Here is a 22,987-nt window from a genome sequence, read left to right as displayed (position 1 = left end):
TTCAAAATTAGTATAAGTCAATGTTCAAGGGAATTGGAGTTAACATTTTCTTGCATTTATATTATTAAAGTGAATTTATTGAAAGGTCTTGCAAATAGACAGTAAAATTAATTATGAAAAGGTTAAAGGGAATCACCTGTCTTTATCAATCTTGGAAAATAATTTGGTTATTTCCTCTGGTAGATCATAAATACAGATACAAGTAATTTAAGGACATCCTGTCTGGTAACTGTGGTGACATTGCCATCTAGTGGTCATTTTCTGCTGCAGCAGTCCCTCTTCTGGCATTCTGGGCGATGCTGAACAGGTACATAATAAGCACCCATATTTACATCTCACTGGATTACAGTCTTTGAGGGAGGAACTGAGTCTTGCATATTTTCCTTCCTTCCTTCACTCAGTATTTGTTAACGTTGAACTGAAAACATGTTCTGGACCCATCCAGCTAAAAATAGAACAAACTTCTCTACTCCTCCCTTTACCTCCCCACACCCCCCTCTTCTATTTCCACTCAGGACTGCATAAAAACCGGCAACTGTAAACATCATGGTGGGTCTATCTCAAGTTTCTGTTCCCATGACCACATTAACAATTTAAATAGCAGAAAATAAAATTATGCATTACTGGCTTATTCTTAATGGAGAATAAAAAACTAAATGGCAGTGAATTCTTTCAGTAGTTAAATAAAATCAACCATATTAAGCAGAATTTCAAAAAGATAAACATCATTAAAATTATAATTCTAATAGCTACACTTTACTGAATGTTTATAAAGTGCTAGGCATTATTCTAAGTACTTTCTGTGTATTGCCGCAGGTAGTCCTCAAAACAACCTGACAAAAGTAGTTATAAATCCAATTTTAACATTAAAACTGATGTGGTAAAGGACAGAAAGAGGGAGAGAGAAATACGGCTTGCCTAAGGTTGTTTTCACTAGCAAGTAGAAAAGCTGGGTTTTGAAATCAAGCAATCACCGGTTTTTGGTAGAGAACAAAATAACAACAAAAACAATATTTAGATTTTAAAAATATGCCTAATAAAAATTATTGTGAAAAACAGATTTCATCTGATGTACCAGGTATCAAAATTACTTGTAAAATTGGATTGCTTTAGAATTACTACAATTATTCTTTAAGAAACAGGCACTGAGTCAAATTCATACATGAGAGAGGGTTTATTTATCTGTCTTGGTCCAAAAAAGACTAAAGGTGGCTTAAAAAGGGATCATGGCAACTTTCTGAAAAATATTCAAGATCTTAAATATATTAATCTTCCCAAAAGCTAGCTGCTTCCAAGCTTGACTTAATATTTTGCATGTTTTCTCTTCGTTGCTTGGTAAATATATTTGCTTCTCCTTTTTGCAATCGACGTCTGATAGTTGATTTTTGCTGTTTTGTCAACTGACGTTTCACTTTCTGCTTCACCACTTCCTGGAAAGATTTCACGAATTAGTATCACTTATAATTGACTATTTTGATAAGGAGTAAACATTCAATAAAACAAAGGTTTACATTGCTAATATCTTTCAAATTTCTGTTAAGAGCCTGAATTTTAATATTCTAAATACTAACAGTCTATACAAACCAACAAAATAAAGCATTAAATTGTTATAAAATAGGAGAAATAACATTCCTAACAGAAATACAGATTATAGCAAAAGTAGTGAAATAGTCACAATTCTTTGACAACCAAACCACCCTAGTGCCACCTAGTGTCTATCAGGGAAACCTAAGAAAAAACAACAAAAAAAACCCCTCAAAATCAAAAAAATCAAAACAAACAACATAAAAACTGCTTGTTCCTCTGCTTTCTAGGTAAAAGTGGGCATGTTAATGTAGTGGACAATTATGTTTGAAAGCATTCGCTACTGGTAAAAATATATCCACAATATATCCTTCATAACTTCAGGTGTAGGAAAGACCTGATGGCAGCAGTTATGCATGGAAAAGTCTTCCTACAGTTTTGGGAGACGTAGAATGCTTTCTCATAGTTAATGACCGTAAATTCAAATTATTTCTCATTAGTTAGGACGCAGGCTGCCAGTCTCACATGACTACCAAGATGATTAAAAAATAAGAATATTCCATTTTCAGTAACCCTTTCTTTCTCTGAAGCACTATAGCCTGTTATTTAATTATATATAACCTTGTGCCATCCAACTTGTCTCCTAAAAAAAGAAGACAAACATTGCAAGGGTTGAAGCATGAGTCTTTTCTTAATATGCCCCACCCTACACGAGCCACAAAGATGCATTTATTAAAAATACGTCAAGTTAAAAAAATTAAAGAATTATGGATCTGAGAAGTAAAAATGGGCTAGAAGAACTAGTCTGCCTAACACACTGTTTCCTGAATTGCATATGTATAATATAAAACTTGGGATGAGATAAGTTAAATGCAAACTGGATTATTTTACCTAGTTAGCAGACTATATTCAATTAACAGGCTTTAACAAGTTATCCCTCTGCTTTGGTCTAATGATTGTTAGTGGGGAAAAAGGTAAGAAAAGATAGGGGGAAACAGTGAAAGAATCAGAACTCAAGTTCTGCAGAGGATGATACACTATGAGATGCAGTTCCTCAAACCTAGGAAGGCTGGCGACTTAGAAGGACCTGGTATAGCCAAAGTTTCAGAACTGAAAGGAGGGTTGACTCAAAGTTTAAAATAAGACTGGCCTCCAGCACCCATCCCGATCCCAAGAAGCCAGGCAACTATCATAGTCTCCCACCCCATCAGGAGACCAGAATCCTGGAGACAGCATCTCCTTAACTACAACAAAGACAATAGAGCAATACCTTGAAAATGCTTAAGGAAAATTATTTCCAAACCAAACTCTGTAAACTCCCAATCAAGTGTGAGGAAAGGATAAAGATACTCTTAGTAATAAAAAGTCTCCCCAAAATTCACTCAAATAAAATCCTGGAATCTATAATGCCAATAAAGGAGTAAAGTAGGTAAGAAAAGTAGATGGAACTAGGAAAGAAGACACCCAACAAATAGGTGAAAAGTTCCAGGAAAACAACAGTAGAGGGTATACCAAGTTTAAACTAGAGGAATTCAGAGGGCCCTCCAGAATATTTCCAAGAAAAATAATATCAATTTCTTTTCCAAATATTCTGCTTGAATTTCCCCTTGGCTCTTCACTTCAATGAGACCTTAAGATAATCGTATCAAGCAGCTAAAGAAAATAAGGAGATAATGGATGACTATGCATGTACCTTTTCCTAATCCAGGACAATTTATAAATCCTGCAATGTAATTTTCTTCATGGTAACAAAAGTGGAAGAAAAACCCCATTTAGTTTGTTTTTTAAATGATGAAATATGAAACAAAATACTTGTGTATTATCTCAGGGAAATGAAAATCACGTATATTGTTGTTTGTTGTTTTTGATGGTGGCTACATACATATTAAAGTGAAATATACCTTAATTTTATAATTTAATTCTGTTACATATTAGAAAGAACAGGGTTCATAAATAGTAACTTTGCCAATACTAAAAAACTATTTTGAGAAGGAAAACATCTTACAATTATAATTTCAAAGAACACAAGAGAAAATCTTTTACCTTTGCACAGACCTCAAAACAACAATCATCAAAATAATAGAGATAACAAAATAAAAGTTTATTTTCTCCTGACCTTTTTAACAAATACAATGTGACCTCAGGGAAAATAGTGTGACCAAAATTCCAAAAGAAGATAGTTAAGATGATCAATTTGTTTCCAATAGTTAGAGGGAAACCTTTTAGATAAAGCTAGGGTAAAGAAATCTTTTTTCTCCTTAGAAATCAAATTTGTATTTTATAATGCAATTCATTATAGGTCTGACCCATTATAAACTTTTAAGTTCCTGCTGGTAGCAGTAAGGGAAATGTGATAATGTCAAGACCTACAGATAATGTCAGTGCCACATTTATATATGGCACTATATAAATTTATGCTCTTCTTTATATAAAGAGCATAAATTAAAAACTTAGAAAGTAGCATGAATTAGTAATCTCACTTTTCTTTATATGCAATTGCCAATGTTATACCACTGTAATAAGATACAAAAGCGCTTATGCTTTGCATCTGAGAAATCAAAGAAAGGAGGGTAAATCTCAGTAAGTATAGAAAATAGCAAAGCCAAGAGTAAACAGGAAACCATAAAGTGTGAGACAGTCTTAATAAAAACAGGTGGTAATACTTAAAAGGATATTTTCATTTTTTAATATAAATAGATGTTTCAAAGATTACATAGATTTAAATTTTATGTCCAGAAAACCAGTAAATTACGAAGCCGTCAGAAAAGAGTATACAAAAATCAATACATTTCTAGAATTTTGGTCTGACAAGCTCTAAATGTTTCTATTATCAAGTAAAAGTGTGCTGTATGATTTACTACTACAGTGTGCTATGTTATAAAATCTAGTACTGTTATTTTTAGCTTGTTTTTAATAATTCGGATTTAATTTTGTAAATATTCGATATTGCCCACCACAGGACATACATTTTATCTGACAATATATCTGAACTTGAAAATGGAAAATTCAGGAAACAAACAAATTCTTTTCTTTTGAATTAATTTAATACATAATTTTATTTTCTCCTTCCTATCTTCTGAACTGATTTTCTTTTTTTGCTCATTTTATCACTAAAAACTGGTTTCGATGGTATTCAACATACCTTTAAGCAGAAGGAAAAAAAAAATCCAATATACCTATTATGTAATTTTATCTATCTCCTTAAAATCTGCAAAAAAACAAAAAATAAATGAATTCTTCCACTTGGGGTAGCTCAGAGGGAAGGCAGATAGGCAGACAAGCTCCTCAGGAGGAGCTAGAAGATTTGTGCTCATTATCCTGGCCAGACAATGTCCCTCATGAAATTCTTTTGGACATTGCTAAATGTCCAACAAACGCTTGAGATACCAAAAATTTAAAAACTACCTATTTTTGTCTTTTGAAATTTAAGAACAAACAAACTAGTGAAGCTAGAGCATCTTCATTTCAGCCATGGTGCTGTCACTAGCTGGGTAACATTGAGCAAAGTCATGTAACCTATCTATCTGGGCCTCAATTTCCTCATTGTTAAAATTCAGGGACTAAACCATATTAACCAAGAATCAACCAAGTGCCACTTGGATCTAAATTTCTATGATTTTATCCTTCATATTCAAGCTAACTTACATGCTGAAAGCTCTGATCATTTCAGCTAAAAGTGAATTCTCCTATATTACTAACTTTGTACTTTGTTACGATTTTGTTCTATTAACATGAGGTCCAAATGGCTGAGACTGTCTTGTATCTCATGTAATCCTCAGTGCCTCAGCTCAGGAATCTGTCCACAGTCGTGACCTAATAAACATTTGTAAATGTTGAATGAATACTTACCGGAGGAATTGTTGAACAGCTTAAAACACTACCCACAGAAGTAATACTCAGAGTTCTTGTTCTATATTGATTAATATCTTCCGTATTTTCTTCATCTCTAAAATTAAAAATCACAATCTAGTTAATTTTTATAGTAATTATGCTTATTTATATCATTCCTTACATAATAAAATTAAAACATAAAATAACTCAGAAATATTACATTTAAAAGTTCTGTGAAGGTAAAACTACCCACAATTAAGCCAACTATATTAACAATTTTCATTTTTTCAGCTTTCTGATTGTCACTATTGAAATTTCAAAATGATAGAATGTTTTGGGCCACAAAAATCTGTTATCACTTAGCCACAATTCATGTCTTTTTCCCTTTTCTTTCACGAGACTATACACAAATCTGCCTCTTACATGTGTAGGACATTTTCTTGCCATCTTCCCAAACAAAAGTAGATGTAATGGAAAGAGACAGAAAAAACTGCAATGATAGAAACTGTCTAATTTGTTTCACACATTGCTCAAAGTTTTAATGTATAAGAAACTCAAATGATATTAACTCTTAGCAGTCAATATTTTTCAGCAGTATGTTATCTTACATTTCTACTTTGAAAAACAAAAATTTTGCCCAACACGTGTTTAGAGTGTGAGAACAAATTATTCTGTGCTTAGAAAACTGTTTAACTTATGTAGATTTTCTTCTATTAGTCAAAATCCTAAGCCACTGCCACTGTTGATTTTAATTTAATTTTTCGTTTATTACTCAAGTGGTAGTAGCCCTGAGTCTCAAGATATGGTTATATGGAAAAGAAAAAAAAAAATTCTTGTGTGTTTTGCTTCACAATAAAATGCTAACCATAAAGGCTAACCATAGGATGTAGACCTAAATATGTACTGAGAAATGCCTAATAAATATACTGATTTAATTTTGTCTTATTGCTATTTTGAAATAAATAAAACTATTTCATTAAACTATAGTTCTTTGATTCTGGGTAAACTATCCCAAATCTAAAAATTAAATTTTAGCTCTTTTGCTAATCTATGGCTAATTAATATTTGCAAGACAAACAATTCTTAAAAGAAAAATAACATTATGTAATTTTACATAAACAAATAAGAAGGTTCAAAGTACCAGAGGAAATTCACTGTAAGTAGATCCTTTATGAAGAAAGCACATTTACTGCAGATTTATTGGCCTATACATAAATTAAACATACATTAGATATATAACTACGAACAATTCATCCATCTAAAATGTGATCAATTTATCAAGAGACCTGTATTAAATTAACCAACTTGTATTTCAAGGCAGACTGCTTAAAATCGAATCAATATGCTGTAGATAACTGGAATTTTAACAACAAAAGGGTTATTTTCTTTCTTTTTACACATAATGGCACAGAATACAACTCTTACATCTTTGAAAAAAAATACTCCTTTACCAGAATGGAAGAAAGCACAGGTCTCCAGATTAAAGACAAAAATCAATCAACAGAAATCTATACCTAAGATGCCTGAATTCTGTACCTGAAAGGCCTGAATTCTTTGTTGAATGACGACAAGGCAATGAGATGAGGGCATTCACCTTCATCCTCTTCAGAGCCTGTGGGAATTCCTCCTTGACATGTCTTACCATCTTGCCTCGTGTCATTTTCAGTTTTGTTTTTCTCCTCCGAAAACTCAGTTACAGACTTGTTTTCAACAACCTGCCCTTTTATTTCTTCTAAAGCTTGATTGAATCCAGTCATTTCAAAAGTGTGTGCATCAGCACTCTCCTCTGACAAATTGTTTGCCTTTATTTCTTCAAGGTCTCCAGATGAGCTGCAACAGCAGTGAACTGATTCATCTACAGAGTTTCGTTCACTTTGATTTTCTGACCTATAAACCTTTGCTTTTTCTGGTACCTCTTCGTCAGAAAATGAGAGTTCAGATCCCTCCTCTGTTTCAGTATATGTGTCATCTGGACCTACTGGATGAAGCAGTTCATCATCTGCCTGCATCTCCTTTGTGTAGCCACTGGCAGACACCTCTACATCAAGAGAGTCCTCCCTCCTACGAAACAAAAGAACATCAAGCACTCAGAAAGAAAAAAAAACATCTGACATGGATAAATACTTATGATTCTGATAAATTGTAATTCTCATGTGAGTTTAATAGCTCGTGTATTTGAAAGATTTTTCTTTGCCTGAAATGTAATACTTAAATTACTTATGTATACAAATGTAAAAGATATATGCTGGTTGTCATTTACGAATAAAGTAATGACTATGGAAAGCAATAGATATTAGTAGAAAGGTTACAGAAACTTTAGTTGACATTTACTGACTTAATAAGTTAACTTTCAAAGCAGGTAAAGAGTTCTTCTTTTAAATTATGTCAATCATCCCAAATCAGAAAATAATTATCTTAACTAAATGTATAAAATAAATGAGAAACTATGGCTTTGAAAATGTACTAATTTGTACATATAATTAGGTTCCATGAATCAAAAATAGCTCCTGTTCTGAATAAAGGAAAATCACAAATTCTGATTAATACTTGACTTGATTCCTTACAAATAGGTTATTCACAGAGCATCTTACATTGAATAAAAGTTCTTGACTTTATAAGAAACTAGGTATGTTCCTCCCTCAAACTCAGTAACATTGTCTTAATGGATCCAAAGCAGGTATTTTTTAGTTTTTCATTTACATACTACACAACAATGATACTCAACAATGTGTGAAAGGTCACTATTTGGATAATTTTTAGATGAAAGTGTTAACTTTTAGAACTAAATAAATCAAGCATTTAACAGAGTTCTATCATTTTAAGCAATGCAGAGTACAAACCTGATATCATTAAAGGTTGGATAAAGCTCACTTTCATAGCTGAATCGTTTCATGAAGAAATCTCTAATGCATTTAACATCTCTGTCAAAATACCTGCAAAAGCAAGAATCATTTTTGATATAACCTTTGTTGCTCATTTTCCCCTTATTAGCCAATGACAATATCCTTATTATCTGTTACACTTCTACTCCTTACACGAAAGAGAAAAGGATGTTACTTAAAAAGAAACCAGTTGACAGTGTATTTGGAACACTAAAACGAAAAGGAGAGTAACGAGTAATATAACCTGTCAAAGGCACATAATTCCTATTTAGAAAACGGAAATGTAACACATACTAAGAGAAAATGAATATGAATCCCAGAAAAGTAGGGGGCAGGTTTCCACTCTTTCTCTTTCTTCTCCAGTCTGGTTATACTTCCTCTGAGCTACACCCACTAGAACTGGGTCAACTGGGAAAGCTGAAGATAAAAACAGTAATGACATGTAAGAAAAAGTTTGACTACTGAATTATGTTTATGTGCCTTTATTACCCATTAGCTGATCTGCAATAACATCCAAAAGGAATAAATAATGCTGTGGCTTATAATGATCTGAAGACATGTTAACCTGTACTGACAGTGGAAGGACCTCTGAATATCAGGGTCTCTTTTAGGTCCCCACAAAGCAACAACAACAGATTCATTCTCTAGGTTTCCAGATATGAATTTTAACTAAATTATTATTTTAGAGAAGGATGAAATAGGAAGGCAATGCCACTATTCTATGCTCTTAGGGCACCCTGGGAAAAACCTCAATAAATTATTTTAAAATTATGTTTTTATATATGCCTATGTCTCACCTACTGCACAATAACTTCGAAAGCAGAAATAGACATTATTTGTATCTTAATCTCCAGTGCTTATTAGCACAACTCATTTACCACAGTACTTGCCCATAAAAGTTCAAGTTAAATCAGTGTCTTCAAGAATAATGCAGCCTTAACTTGGAATGTCATAATCTGTTATCATTTCTGTCTCTAATTCTGGTGGTTCCTAGATGCTCCTTCATTGTTTGACTATGGTACTGCATTTAATAAAAATGGTGATTAGTCATTATCTAAAGACATATCAGCTACCGAAGTGCCACGCATTAACCTGTTAGTATTGTTTTGCTGGGAATATTTTTTAAGTTTATTTTTAAACATTTTTTTCTCTAGAATATAGACATTTTCTAATAAAAACCAGGAGGAGGAGCCTCCCTGAACACAAACTGGTTTGAGCTCACACTCTGCTAATACATTATGTAAGTGATAACTGTTATCTTTGCGAAAAAGAAGAAGCTTCTCATATTATAACTTGGAACAGGTAGAAAAAAAATACTTTTGATTATGCTACATTGCATCATGGAGTACAAACAAAAAAGGAAAATACATATCCTGTCATATTTCACAACGTCGCTGGTTTAAGTGGTTAAATAACATGAAGAATAAGATCATCACAGTATATAAAGTGATTCTGCCCTGTGTCAGGGATGAGGTTTTATGTGAATTTTCTAATAATAAAAGCTAAAAATGACATAAGATATAGTACTCGTCTGGCAACTGAAACCAGTCCAGATCCACAACTTTTATTAAGGCCATCAACATTATTGAATTCTGCTTGGTGAAGCCCTTTTGGAGGCAAACATGGAGAAGAAAGAAAAGTGGAAAGGCAGACAGAATGGGTTCCTTTTTCCATGTCCCTACTTCCGAGCAGGTTTTTGTTTTAAAACTTGGGTTTCCACCTGAAAGTCTGTTTGAATAAAGGGTTCCATGGCTAAGAAAATTTGACTTTTGAAAGTCTGTCAGATTATAGGAGTAACTCAAATTGTTCTGATGGTTTATAACAGCAGGCAGTTTCTTCAGGTTTCCAATGTACAGCATAAGCTTAATGAACAGGTTTCAAAAACTGGACCAAAGTGCATCCCCCCCACCCCCCGCTTTAAAATTTAAAATACTGAGGAATAAGGAAGATTCTCTTAAGGGGAAAATCCTACTAGTTTGATATCATTTAATAAACAAAATTTTAGACCATTAACATCAGCCACTTCAAAGCAGTTATTGACCCAAATGACAGTACTAGTAAGTTGACAATAATGAAAGCAAAATGACTGCATCACACATAACACACCCACATTCATAATCAGTTTCAGCATGGTACATACCATTCAGCATTGGGATGAGAAGTTGAAACCATTTGTGGAAAATCAATCATGGTGATGTGGTCATCTTTATCCAAAATGAGATTGAATTCATTGAAATCTCCATGAATTAGCCCATGATTTGCAAGTTTGACAATTAGTTCCATAGCTTCATCATACACTGATGCAGGATCTTCAACGTGGTGTATCTGACATCTGAAAATATTTTAATTATGAAAATAGGTTATTTGTACTCATTTATGATTTTGATGAAAGCATGTATTTCCATTTCTTGATTTCCTAGCAGTTTTCATTCCCAACAGCATACACACAGAACAGCACCCACCGATTAAAAAAAAAAGCCACACCCTGCTGCGATTCTGTATCCTCTCCACTGCCACATTCTTTCTTTGATCTTCTTCACGACTCCTATACATGTGTTTTCTCCAGTTTTTTTCCTCCCACTCTAATGAACCCATAACAAAGAAGCTTTATTCATCCATCTTGTTCCAGTAAAATATCTCGTCATACTACCAATGACTTCCATGTTGCTAATAAATCCAATGGTCAATTTTTGGTTTTCATCACATTTGGTCTGTCAGTTACCATGAAACACTTCCTTCACTTGACTCTTGATATACCAACTCTTTAGGCTGTCTTCTTTCTATACTGATCTTGCCTCCTTAGTCTTTTTTGCTAGTTATCTTTCTTCTCCCTGACCTTTAAATTTTGGAATTCCTCAAAGGTTAATCTTAATCGTTGGGCCTCTTATTTTAAATAATTCTTGGTGATCTTATCCAGGCTCATGGCTTTAAACACCACACATATATACTGACTTCAATCTAGACTTCTCCAAACTCCTAGGCATCTCAAACTTACCATGTCCCAAACTGAACCTCTGATTCTGCTCTTCAGACTGCTCTTCAGTCTTTCCCGTTTTTGTAAATGTCAACTTTATCCCTCCAATTAAGTCAAGGATGTTATCCTTGACTCGCACCTTCCTTCAAATCAATATCCAAGCCCAAACAAATCATGTTGGCTTTTTCTGAAAAACATATCCAGAATCTGACCACTTTTTAACACCTTGACATCTATCACTCTGATCCAAACTACTGTCATCTCTTGACAGGAATATTACAATAATCTCCTAACTTGTCTCCCTAATTCTGGCATGATCTCCTTTTAGTCTACTCTCAATATAGCAGCCAGGGTGATTCTATTAAAATACTAGTCATATCATGTCTCTTCTCAGTTCAAAATCCTCCAATAGCTTCCTATCTCAATGAAAAGTCCTTGTGCTAAACAGTACTACAAAGGCAGGAACACTATAAAAGTATCAAATCAACAAGTTGTATGCCTTACATTTATTTACACGATATCATGTGTCAGATATACTGCAATAAGAAACATTAAAAAGGCCTTGCAATAGCCTAGAAACCCTAAATGATCTGGCCCCTGCTCCCTCTCTGACCTTACCACTTAGTTTCTCCCTTATTCGTTCAGCTCCAGCCACACTGACATACACCCTCACTGTTCCCTGAACATGCAGGCATACTCCCATCCCAGGGCTGATGCACTTGCTATTCTCTCTGCCTGGAATGTTCTCTTAGATGTCTGCATGGTTTTCCCTCACTTCTTTCAGGATTCTGCTCAAAAATCACCTTATCAATGCGACTTTTCCTGACCAGCTCATGTAAAATAGCCGCCTTCTACACACATCTCCGTCCTTCCTGCCCTCTTGCCCCGTTTTATTTTTATCCATAACATTTACTATCTCCTGATATATATTTAGCTATTTACTGCATGTCTCCTTCCACCAGAATGTAAGCTCTGTGAGAGCAGGGACTTTGTTTTGTTTACTGCTGAGCCTGGAAGTGCTTGGCACATACTAGATTAGATTAATATCTGTTAAATGAATCACAGAATATATACTGTTAGGATGAAACTGAATTTTCATTTGCCTTTGAGTCTACTGCTGTATGTTAATTTCTAACTTCCCAAAAGCAATATTCCGTTTAATTAAAAAAAATTATTTTTAAAAACTGAACCTTATAGTTAGTAATTAGGACCCATGGTTTCAAGAGTAATACATACTTACAGAGGATAGCCATTTATGAGTTCCATAACCACTGCATGGCGATTATAATCAATTGGCTTTGGAACTGGAAATTTCCTCTCATACAATGCCTAAAACATAGCAAAACGATTATAAACTAATGAAGAGGTGATTAAGTTTTAGGGAATAAAAGTAAATATATCTACCCACAACCAGAAGTAAAACATACAAGCTTTACAAAATTATAGTTAACATATGATTATTTATGTATGGCTTATTCACAGCATAGAATGAACTGTACATAAAAACAAAATTTTAAAGCAGTTTACTTATTTTTTTCACTATTCATTTATTGAACATAGTTATTATATACTGTGCTAGGGTTATAAAAATGAGTATGAAAGAGTATCTGCCTTTAGAATATATCCTCTTCTGTTTTGTAAGTTTCTACCATTTATTGGAGTGTGCTTAAAAAAAAATTAAATGGAAATAAACTGTGATTTAGGAAGTACTCTGTCTTCTGGTATATTAGGAAATGAAATATTCCAATAGATTAGGCATTTTAGTTTATAGAACACTGACCTTTTCACAGACTACAATACACAATATAAATTTATCATGACAAACATACACTCTGTAGTAATCTTGAGTCAAATGTTACTTCAGATCATCCATAAATCCATCTTTTCCCTTATGCTTAACTTTTTCTGTCCTATTATTACTTCCTTCAAAATACGAATATGTTATTAATAGATTTATGCTCTCTGCCATTTAGAATGCTACCATTTCTAAGCCTTTATCACTTATACCTGATCACTCCATCACTGGTTCTAGCTCTTGCCACCATACCTAACCTTTATCCTGTGTACCAACAGCAAACTAAGATGCTTGTGTCAACGCTCAATTAAAAAAAGAAAAATGTACAATGGCTATAAATATTGGTTTGAACAACTTTTTCTAGTTTTCAAAACTCTCTTTAATCCAGTTAAGCAGTCCTCGTTTTCCCAATACTCTCTCCAATAAGCACTCTGGAGTGCAATCAGGACAGCCTGTGACTGTCACCTAGACACACAGGGCTCACAATGATATCCACGTCTTTGCCCAAAGTGGCTCCTCAGCAAGTACTCTGTTTTACTGTCTTCTTATAACCAATCATATGTATGCTATGTAACGTTATCCAACTCCGACTCACTTTATTAAACCTCTTTCATCAACTATTCTACTCTACACAAGTTTCTCTAAATGTAACACATATAATTGTTAAACTCTTCTTTGTTTTATTTGTTTTTGTGTTACCGTCATAACTTTAAGACACAGACTGCACTGGTTACTCCTTCGGTATCACCCCTGTATTACACCCTACCCCTGTACTTAATATAGTGGTGGGAACACAGCTGATACTCAATATATACTTATTAACAGGGTTGATTTTAAAAGGCTGTCTACTTCCTACCTTCTTTGCACAGGAAATAAACTACTTCTCATTCCCCAAAGATTGTTTGCTTGGCTTAAGTTTTTTTTTTTTCCAGTGCAAGCTGATTTTGAGCATGCATTGGCACATAATATAGCAAATATTATACAAGCATATAATAACCTCAACTATTGTCACAGTTGTCTAGCCCTTTGGCCAAGCTATAGCTCAATTTTACCTTATTCTCTGTTAGGAAAATATCCATGTATTTAAGAAGCATATTTAAGCACAATCAAGTTCTATTCCTGTACCTTCATATAAGTAGCCCAAGAAAATACCTAATACAGTTTTGGGAATATACGTAATGATTCCTACCAAACTGCCTACTTACTCTGATTGACTATTATAGGATACAACCATTAATTTAAGACCTGAAATTCGTAACATGTATGGTATCAGTATCATTTATACTGTGTTGAGAATTCTTCCCCCGATTACTAAAAATTTAAGCACGTGAATTAAAACAACCTACTTGAAGAACACCAAACAGGAATTCCCAAGAAACAACTGGTCACACACTGGCTGACTTTTAATAATTCAAATTAAAGAAGAATGAAGTCATAACAAATAAATCCTACTGAGAGAGTAATAAAAATGCAATGTCATTTTCTGTTTAATTTAAATACTGAAGATATTTAATTCGATGATTAAAAATATTTAACAAATCTATGTTGAACTTAATTTTAAAGGTAAAAGTTTAAAAACTAATGATTTTTACTCTTTGTAATATACATAAAAATCTGTAAATTGACACTTCTATTATGTGAAATAACAAATACCAGTCAATTTACCTGAGACACTAAGGATTCTACAGATGATAATTATCTAGTGTTTTCAATTACAGACATATATATGTACAGTTTAGATATATATTCACACACTTGTGAGGCAATTACATCATTATTTTCGGCTACTCTATCTTGTTAATATTGTAGATTATACATTGCCTTTATACGTTTATAACAATTAAAAATGAAAAAAATTAAAATACCTTCATATAGGCAAATTCTTTCATGGCAGAAAGACGAGATAAATAAAGCCAAGACACGTTATGCCTGTGTTTATGGTAATCACGCTTGTTTTTCAGATTTCGAAAGGAGGTTCTTCCCAGTCTGTGAAGCTTTAATGCAAATTGCTGACCTTCTCCATTTGCAACAATATAAATATCTAGAGCCAAGATTTTTAAAAAGACCACTATTATACACTTAATGCCAATAAGTTGAAGCAATTCTAATTTTCTAACTTTGTCTGATTTTATTTGTATCAAATTTTATCTTTCCTAATAACCAGGAATACTTACCGTTTAGCAAAATTATTTAATTACAATCCAAAATAAGATGACACATTAATATCTACTACAAAAGAATACAATGAAGCAATGCATCAAGGTTGTTGCTTCCAAAGATACTCAATGCTCAATTTAATTTAGTTGGAAAACATCTAATTATTCCTTAGTGCTCTGCATGTACGAGAAATGATTTAACAATCTCCCTTTGCAACATAAAGTTCAATTCTTTAACTGCTTCAATGAAAAATATTCAGTTGTTAGAATATAATCCTATAATCAGAATGGAACAAATCATCCCATAAGTATTTCAACTATTAAACAAGTTACTATTTGTAATATTGACATTTAGAATGTCCTAAGTAGTCATGAGAAAGTTTATTACATTTCTATCAAGAAGTAGTCTCTTTCTTTCACTGGTGGGGTTATAAACTGGAGCAAACTTTTTGGAGAAAAATTTGGTAAGATCAAAATTTTAAGTATATGTAACTTTTGCCCTAATAATTGAATGTATTTATAAACTTATTTGCACATTTGCACAGAGATGTCTGCACAAGAGTGTTCACCACCATTACTTACAAAAAATACTGGAAGTAACTTAAATGCCCATAACAACTGGGACAGGTAAAATCAATTAGGGAGCATCCATACAGTATAATATTCAGCAACTATGAGAAAGCCCTGCTTGCTGATGTGAAATGATATCACAGATGCATCAAGTGGAAAAAATATCAAGGTGCAGAATAGTAAGTACTGTTTGCTTTCACCTGTGATCAAAATGATATGTGAATGTATATACATCTATCCTTAGTACATATTTATATTTACATAGAATATTTTTAGAAAGCTATGTAAGACATCAATAAACTGCATAGCTTTGGAAAGTAATAACAGGAGATTGAGACCTGTATTAGAAGATTTACTTTCAATTGTACTCTCTTTTGTACACAATGAAGTTAACAAGAAAAAAAAAGTTGCTATTTTTTAAATTGAAGAAAATTGGACATAATTAAAAGGAAGCTTATCTCAAAAGATGTTTTATTATCTCATTTTATACATTTTACACACATACACACACACACTACTGTATAGCATGCTTGTATTACTTATTAAATATACACCATAATCTGGATATTAATACAGAAGACATACAAACCATCTGAAGTACATAGCAACCTCCTTTGGAGTAGGCTTCCTAATAATTATTTTACTTCCAACTTTAATTTTGCTTCTTCAGTTTCGATAAGTAATGTAACTATATAAGATAAATTATATAGGATAGAAAGCAGTGTATAATAGGGCGTGGTATAAAGAAAATCATTCCCTGCTCTTCATTTCTACATGTCTTCTACATAGAAAATAAATACATAGATATTTGTTCAATGCTATTTTAGAATGCTTTTTTTCTGTCTTCCACACATACCTAATTTTGCCTTGTTGATCACATTACTGTGAAGAAAACAATGTTTGTGGGTTTTAGATATTCACTATCTTCTAGTACTTCTTTGTGTTACATATTTTTTTACTATTATAAATGTACAATTTATCAGATATAAAATAAGTGCAAATAAAATATTTGGCAAAGATTTCAGTTATTAGAGGAAAACTAATTCTTGGTATACTTAATTTTCAGTGATAGACTTATGACAAAACAATAAGCTACTACACTAAAGACAATTTCATAATCTGTATTGTTTCTAAACAACTTTCCAATTTACTGTTTAGTTGGAAAAAATTTAAAAAATTAAAAGATGAATGCTTTCTCAAAGACAATATAAAACTAAAAGCAAAGAAAAGGTGTTTAATAGTACTGTTAGCACTTACCAGATTCTTTGCCAACACCCATCTGGTTTCCAACAGACTCAACTACCTGTCTAGAAGAAAGTGCTTTCAAAGCTAGGTAATCATAGCCTGCGTTTGTCAACCGATAGCCCTGGACAGCTAGACAAAAACAAGTGAGAAAGACCATATTTTAGTGACACTGTACCACCAAGTCACATCAGTTCACGTCATGAGAATTCAGACACGGGAAGTCTTAGCTGGAAAAAGATTTAGCTGCCCAGATTTACAGGTTTGGCATTTCTTCCTATAATTTGTATTTCTTCTCTAGAACAGGTGTTACTCAAAGTGTGACCCACAGACTGAACATCTGTCTATGTTTGTTACCAACCTGTGACAAGATACAGAAACTGAAATGAAGTGGTTACATTAAAAAAATTTTTCTATCAATTTGACCAAGTTATTGTATGTCTTCAACTCTAATAAGGAATTTGACTTACATTTTATCAGTTAATTTCATTTTTCTAGTAGATACTTTATTATTTTAAAAGTATGGATCCATGGTAGTTGAAAAAAAGGAACTCAACCCTCAACACAAATGGTTTGAGTAGCACTGCTCTAGAGTCTTGTGGCAGATTCTTTTCCAAAGATGGCACCATCAGTATGTCTATCCTGCTTGCTCTTATGCATCTGGAATTTGCTAAACCCCTATCAGGAGGTGCAGATTATTTTCCACCCTCTTTGATCTGAGTGGGCCCTCTGAGTGCTCTGACCAGTGGTAGAAGTATGTGATGTCAGTTCTAGAGCTAGTGTTTTCCTGATCTGGCAACTTCTCTTTCCTGCCTTTTGGAATGTCTGCCTGGGGGAAGACACTTACATGAAAACTCACAAATGGTACCTCAAATACTTACTTTTGGTACGCTCCCAAGCTATGAGTTTATGTTTCACTAATTCTCTTAAAACTTTATTACAGCCACCATGTTTAAGGCTGGCTATCGAAGCAATCAAACTGCAGGGAACTATTTCATGGTTCTTCATGCCCATTTCAACCTGAAATTAAAGGAATCATTATATAATCATAATCAACACAGATGATATCTAATCTACAACTTCTGTCTATCAAAACCTTGCTCAGAAATTAACTTCTTCAAACTTCTCTGACCATGCAGTTCCCCAAACAATTCTGAGACATAATTACCACCTTCTCTGGACATACTTTTAATCAGTTTGATATGTAATCACTGATATTCATATTCTAGCTCTCTACTAAATTCTATGCACTTCAAGGTAAGAAATGTGAATGTTTAACATAGTTACTGACATGTGGTAAATACTAAAATATTTATTGACATCCAAATAGTTATCTTTAAAAACTACATATATTCCAGATATTTATTAAGAAGGTATTTAATGAGAAAGTATCACATGTAAGTCATGTGGAGGATTAAAAAAATGTAAAAATACTCGCTACCTCTGGAAAATCTATTATGTAACTGTGAAAATAAGAATGTACACATCTAATTCCATTAGAAGGAAAGAAATGATAAGTGCTAAAAAGAGGTGGCTCAGGGCAGAACAAGAATACTTCTGCCTGAGGAATAAGTTTCAAGGCAGAAGCAACACTTGAGACTGACTTTGAGAGATGCAAGATGATAGAAAAAGCAGACAAAGGAATATTAGGAACAATAAAAAAGACTTGGATATGGCACATACGCAAGAAAGTACAAAGCACAGGAACAGCTAGTAAGTGTAGTAGTAGCTCAGAGAGGACGGCATGTAGAGTTCATGAAAAGGCGGCTGAAAATGCCTCTGAGTAAGATAAGGAAGGACTTGAAAGTAGACCAATGAGTTTTAGATTTTGTACAGAGGAAAGTAGGAAACGCTTGAAGACGTTTAAGCAAGGGAGATGTATGAATAAAGTTGTTTTAAGGACATTAATCTACCAGGAATATGCAAAGTGGTTTACAGAAGGCAAAACTGGAGGTGGTATATCCTGGAGAACTAAGATGACAGTCTAGGCCAGAGGAAATAGAAGCCAGAACAAGGAAGAGGTAGCGGTAATGGAAGGAAGGAATTAAATAAAGATCTTCAGACAGTAGTATGAAATTGACATTGGAAGTGAGAGGGTAAAGGGAATGAAGGGAATGAAGAGTCAATGTTAAAATGAAGAGGAAGAGCAGGCTGTAAAATAATAACAGTAATAACAATTATTTTAATGGAGTTTGGGAAAGGAGTGAGGGGGTACACAAAGTTGATGAATTTGATTTGAGCACACTGAGTGTGAGGTGTTGGAAGGTCCTTCAAACGAAGATGTTTAAGGAAAATTGGAAAGACAGAGCTATACTCAGGAATGAAGTCATAATCAGTGGGAAAAAAACTGTCAATTATTTGATAGAGGTAAGAGATGAAGCCATGACATGGATGTGCTTTTCAAGCAAGAGACAATAGAAGAGAAAGGAGGGCTGAGGGACAGAATTTGAGGCTAAGTTCACATTGAAAGGTAAGAGCAGCCAAAGTCTGATTATTGACATAGAGGTACCAGAGAAGTAAAGGGAGGAGAGGGTACAAGAAAGGTGGTCACTGATACCAAGGCTGGTGAGATTCAACTAACACTTAAATATTATATTTAATGAGGATGTCATCATTCCTTAGTGAGCTTCAAAAAAGAACTTATATATTGCAGTGAAAGTGTCTTCCGAATTTCATGTTGAATTTGCATCCGTAAGACGAGACCATAAAATCAGTTTTTGTCACCTCCCTGCTTGAAAACATTCAGTGGCTCCCCTATACTTACGATATATTTCAAATTCTTTTCTAAGCCTGGAAGGCTCTGTAAGGTATGAGCTGGCTTTCACCTTTCCCTGTCTCATCTCCAACCATTCAGCCTCTTGCTCATTATGCTCTAGCCACACTGGCCTTTCCATTCGTTAAAAACTGTTCCTGCTTCAGAGCCTCTGCACCGACTACTGCTGTTCCCCTGCCTCCAACTCATTCCAAGGACTTCACTGGGCCAGCTGCTTCTCATTCAGCTCCTATTATCTCCCACTCTTTCTTTCACTTATCAAGTACTTGTTCAGCACCTACCACGTGCCAGGAACTTTTTAAAAAAGGCCTTAAAACTTTGGTTAAAACAGTGAACAGACAAGATTCTTGCACTCAGGTAGTCTGCTGGCTGCCCAATTTGAAAGATAGCACTCGTGCCCCCGCCCCGACTACGCGTGGTTTCTATTCCGTTAGTTTCTTTCATTAACATCTTCATAGTACTTATTGGCTGATGTTATCACTCGTATTTATTGATTCGTTTACTTGATGATCTGTCTTCCTTGTCTGTCTGCACCCATTGAACTCCCTAAAATTGTTACTAAAAACCCGACACATTCTGTGTTGATTGAATGAAACTGAAGGAATGCTATGTGACTAAGTCTGTGAGTGGGGAACTCAATGCTATCAATTCTCCTTAGTAGACTTAACCCCTTTTCAGCTGGTCCGAAGCCCAGTGACAGAAATTGATTCCCGGGCCACAGAGATGCATGTGGCTCTGGAGAAGGGGGCAGAAAGGAAGGAAATAATTAGAAGAGGAGCCTTTGCTGTATTTCGGGTAAGAGAAAAGGTTCCTAACAAAGGCTTTTGAAAAATCTAACTCTCTGATCTTTTCCCCATTCCCACCTCGGCCGCGTTCCGCTGCCAGAGCGCTCTCTGCTCCCAGCAAACTTCCACTAACAGGAAGAGGACGCGCGGTGGGAAAGGACAAGGGACAGGGCAACAGGCGCACTGCTTACCGCGATCAGGACCCTGAAGTCATCCCGGCTCATGTAGCGCAACTTGGCCACATTCACCTTCCCCATGGCGGGCGGCCCAAGACGGAGCCCAGAAGCCTCCTCCACAACCAGAGAAAACTAGGGACGGTGGCACCCCGGCCTCTCACACGCTTCACAGCCTTAGGGTGCCTGGCGCATGCGCTGCTCCTTACTTCAGGTCCTTGTCAATAAATAGAAGTAGAGTCTCACAGCGCGGGAAAGTAAAGCGTCTTTTGGGCTTATGAAGCACATAGTATGAAAAAGGTAAAGTATTTTTTAAAGTGATTTTTTCCCATGTAGCTCAGTTGGCAGGCTGTAAGTGTTCGCTATAATATGTCATTTTATTTTTCTTATCTGTCAAGACCGTTTGCCTAAAGGACGCTATCTACTTCTGAGAGCAGAGTGGTAACTTTTATAAAGTTTATCCCTAAATAGCAAGTCCTACTTTAGGGAAAATGAACCTGAGCGCGACTTCAGATGATAAAAGCCATTAACGATAAACACTAGTAATCAATGATACAAGCAGTCCTTCTTCTAACTGCGCATGCTCAGGGCGTGGTTAATGAGCACTCTCCTGCGCCTGCTCAGTACTTGGTTTTTAGTTGATCCTTGAGACGCCGGAATGCGCCTGCGCCTGGCAGGGGTGGGGTTTAGAGTGGCGTGCGGAGGGCGGGGCTGTAGTTGATTGCTTCTCCGGCGCAATTGCAGACGTGTTTTTTTCAACCTCAATTTGATGGTTGCCAGCTGATTTACTCGTTGAATTATCCAGGGCCTATGCGCGTTTTAAAGGCTTTAGGAGAGCAGTCCGCGCTGGCCTGGAACTCCTCTACCTCGACAAAATGGTCACTGCAGCTGTACCGTAAACAACTTGCACCCCGTCAAAGAGGGTGCGTCTTCTATTTATACCTTCCCTACAACAGTAACGAGGATAACAAAACTTGTATGATAATGTTTGTGTTTATATCTTGTTGCATGAACTATATTTTAAAACTGTAAAAAGCAATTAGGTATTTTGGTACCTCCATGTTAGGTGTGGGTGCTACATATGGTCACGGGATTGTGCTCCGCTTCAGACTTGATCTCATTTTCAGACACTGGTGTTTAGCCTTTCTCCGGGTCCAGTCTCAAAACTTATAGTTTGGAATTTGGTATTTACAGAGTTCCATTATTATTATGCTTTTTTTTTTTTTCCTTCTGAGGTTCCATTGACCTCTGTGTTGGTTTTCCTTCCCTCCAAGGCCCTACTGAGTGTGTTGCTCTGTCTTCACTCCGTTTCATGGAGCATGCACTGGAGTTAGAAGGCAGGCAGTTGAATTAGCCCTGTCTTTTCAACCAGAATAGTACTACTCTGAAATCATAGACTACAGAAAGCAGAACAGTCCTCTATCCCCTCTAACTACCTTTGGTTTCTCTTTTCACCTGAATGCAGTAAATCTTTAATTAATGTTCAACTAAATGGAAACCTCCATTGAAATGGAGTTTTTTTGTTTTGTTTTGCTTTGCTTTTCTTCTGTACTTCACATAAGACATGAAAATGAAAAGTTTTTAAAGAAACTAAATGACTAACTTCTGGAGTGATGGAGAATGAGAAACACATGTTGTTTGCTTGCCAACTCCCAGTCCAGCACCTTAGTAGACATTGCTAATCTATTAATGACACAGGCCTTACTTTACTTTTCAACTCTGCTCCTGACAACCTCCACTAATGGATTAGATTTGGCTAGAATTGCTGTCCTGGTTCTGGAGTATTCCCTGGGGTTTATCACACTGAGCCCAAATCTCTTATATGTTCAACATTAGTATATATATTAAAAATAAAATAATTTTAACCAGACGCTTACTGAATTCAAGGGGTTCACTGCTTGGGGTGTTCCATTCAAGAACAAGATATGTTTATTGTTAGGTAGTTTCATTTACTTGCAGCAAGGAAAGGAGACATGGGATTCACATGCAAAGCTCTGTCTCTTGTAAGGGTGGCTTAGCCATTGCTTATTTACATTATTTGGTTAATTATATGTTGATTTTTTTTCTTTGCAGTTGCTTACACTAACCTAGTTGGGTTCCCGTCATGCTCATCCTCTTTACAGCTGTGTCTGCAAAATACTGTGCTAGCATTTAGTGAGAACTGCCCAGACCTTGAGACTTTTGTCTTATCTAACAATACCTTTGAAGAGTAAAAGTGATTCAAGTACTGTTCTACTCTGTCATACCATACTTCCTAATGACTGAAACAAAACAAAATGCAG

General features: G+C 34.9%; 1 protein-coding gene and 1 pseudogene across 1 annotated transcript; one reads left to right on the top strand and one right to left on the bottom strand.

Moving 5' to 3' along the window:
• Nucleotides 1–1,155: 1,155 nt before the first annotated feature.
• RIOK2 (RIO kinase 2) lies at nucleotides 1,156–21,281 on the bottom strand. Its single transcript, XM_019727922.2, has 10 exons — nucleotides 20,724–21,281; nucleotides 17,856–17,994; nucleotides 16,990–17,106; nucleotides 14,872–15,047; nucleotides 12,452–12,540; nucleotides 10,378–10,569; nucleotides 8,196–8,288; nucleotides 6,892–7,416; nucleotides 5,374–5,470; nucleotides 1,156–1,430 (listed from the first exon to the last, which is right to left on the bottom strand). Exons 1-10 carry the CDS (start codon nucleotides 20,787–20,789, stop codon nucleotides 1,266–1,268), a joined length of 1,659 nt encoding a protein of 552 aa, XP_019583481.1. The 5' UTR covers nucleotides 20,790–21,281; the 3' UTR covers nucleotides 1,156–1,265.
• LOC109445537 (translationally-controlled tumor protein) overlaps nucleotides 20,894–22,987 on the top strand; it is a 158,075-nt pseudogene continuing 155,981 nt past the window's right edge.

Source organism: Rhinolophus sinicus, linkage group LG03, assembly GCF_036562045.2.
Source record: "Rhinolophus sinicus isolate RSC01 linkage group LG03, ASM3656204v1, whole genome shotgun sequence".
Classification (NCBI taxonomy): domain Eukaryota; kingdom Metazoa; phylum Chordata; class Mammalia; order Chiroptera; family Rhinolophidae; genus Rhinolophus; species Rhinolophus sinicus.
The sequence above is the reverse complement of the archived record's forward strand: the minus strand, read 5'-3'. Positions and strand labels throughout refer to the sequence as shown.

Bases quoted from the DNA above. Each gene is read 5' to 3' on its own strand.
- RIOK2 (XM_019727922.2), bottom strand. From the start codon at position 20,789: ATGGGGAAGGTGAATGTGGCCAAGTTGCGCTACATGAGCCGGGATGAC. The intron at 17,107-17,855 runs GTAAGTATTTGA...GTTTTTGTCTAG, and splicing joins AGCTTGGGAGCGTACCAAAA to CTGTCCAGGGCTATCGGTTG. The intron at 1,431-5,373 runs GTAAGTATTCAT...AAATCTTTCCAG, and splicing joins GCTGTTCAACAATTCCTCCG to GAAGTGGTGAAGCAGAAAGT.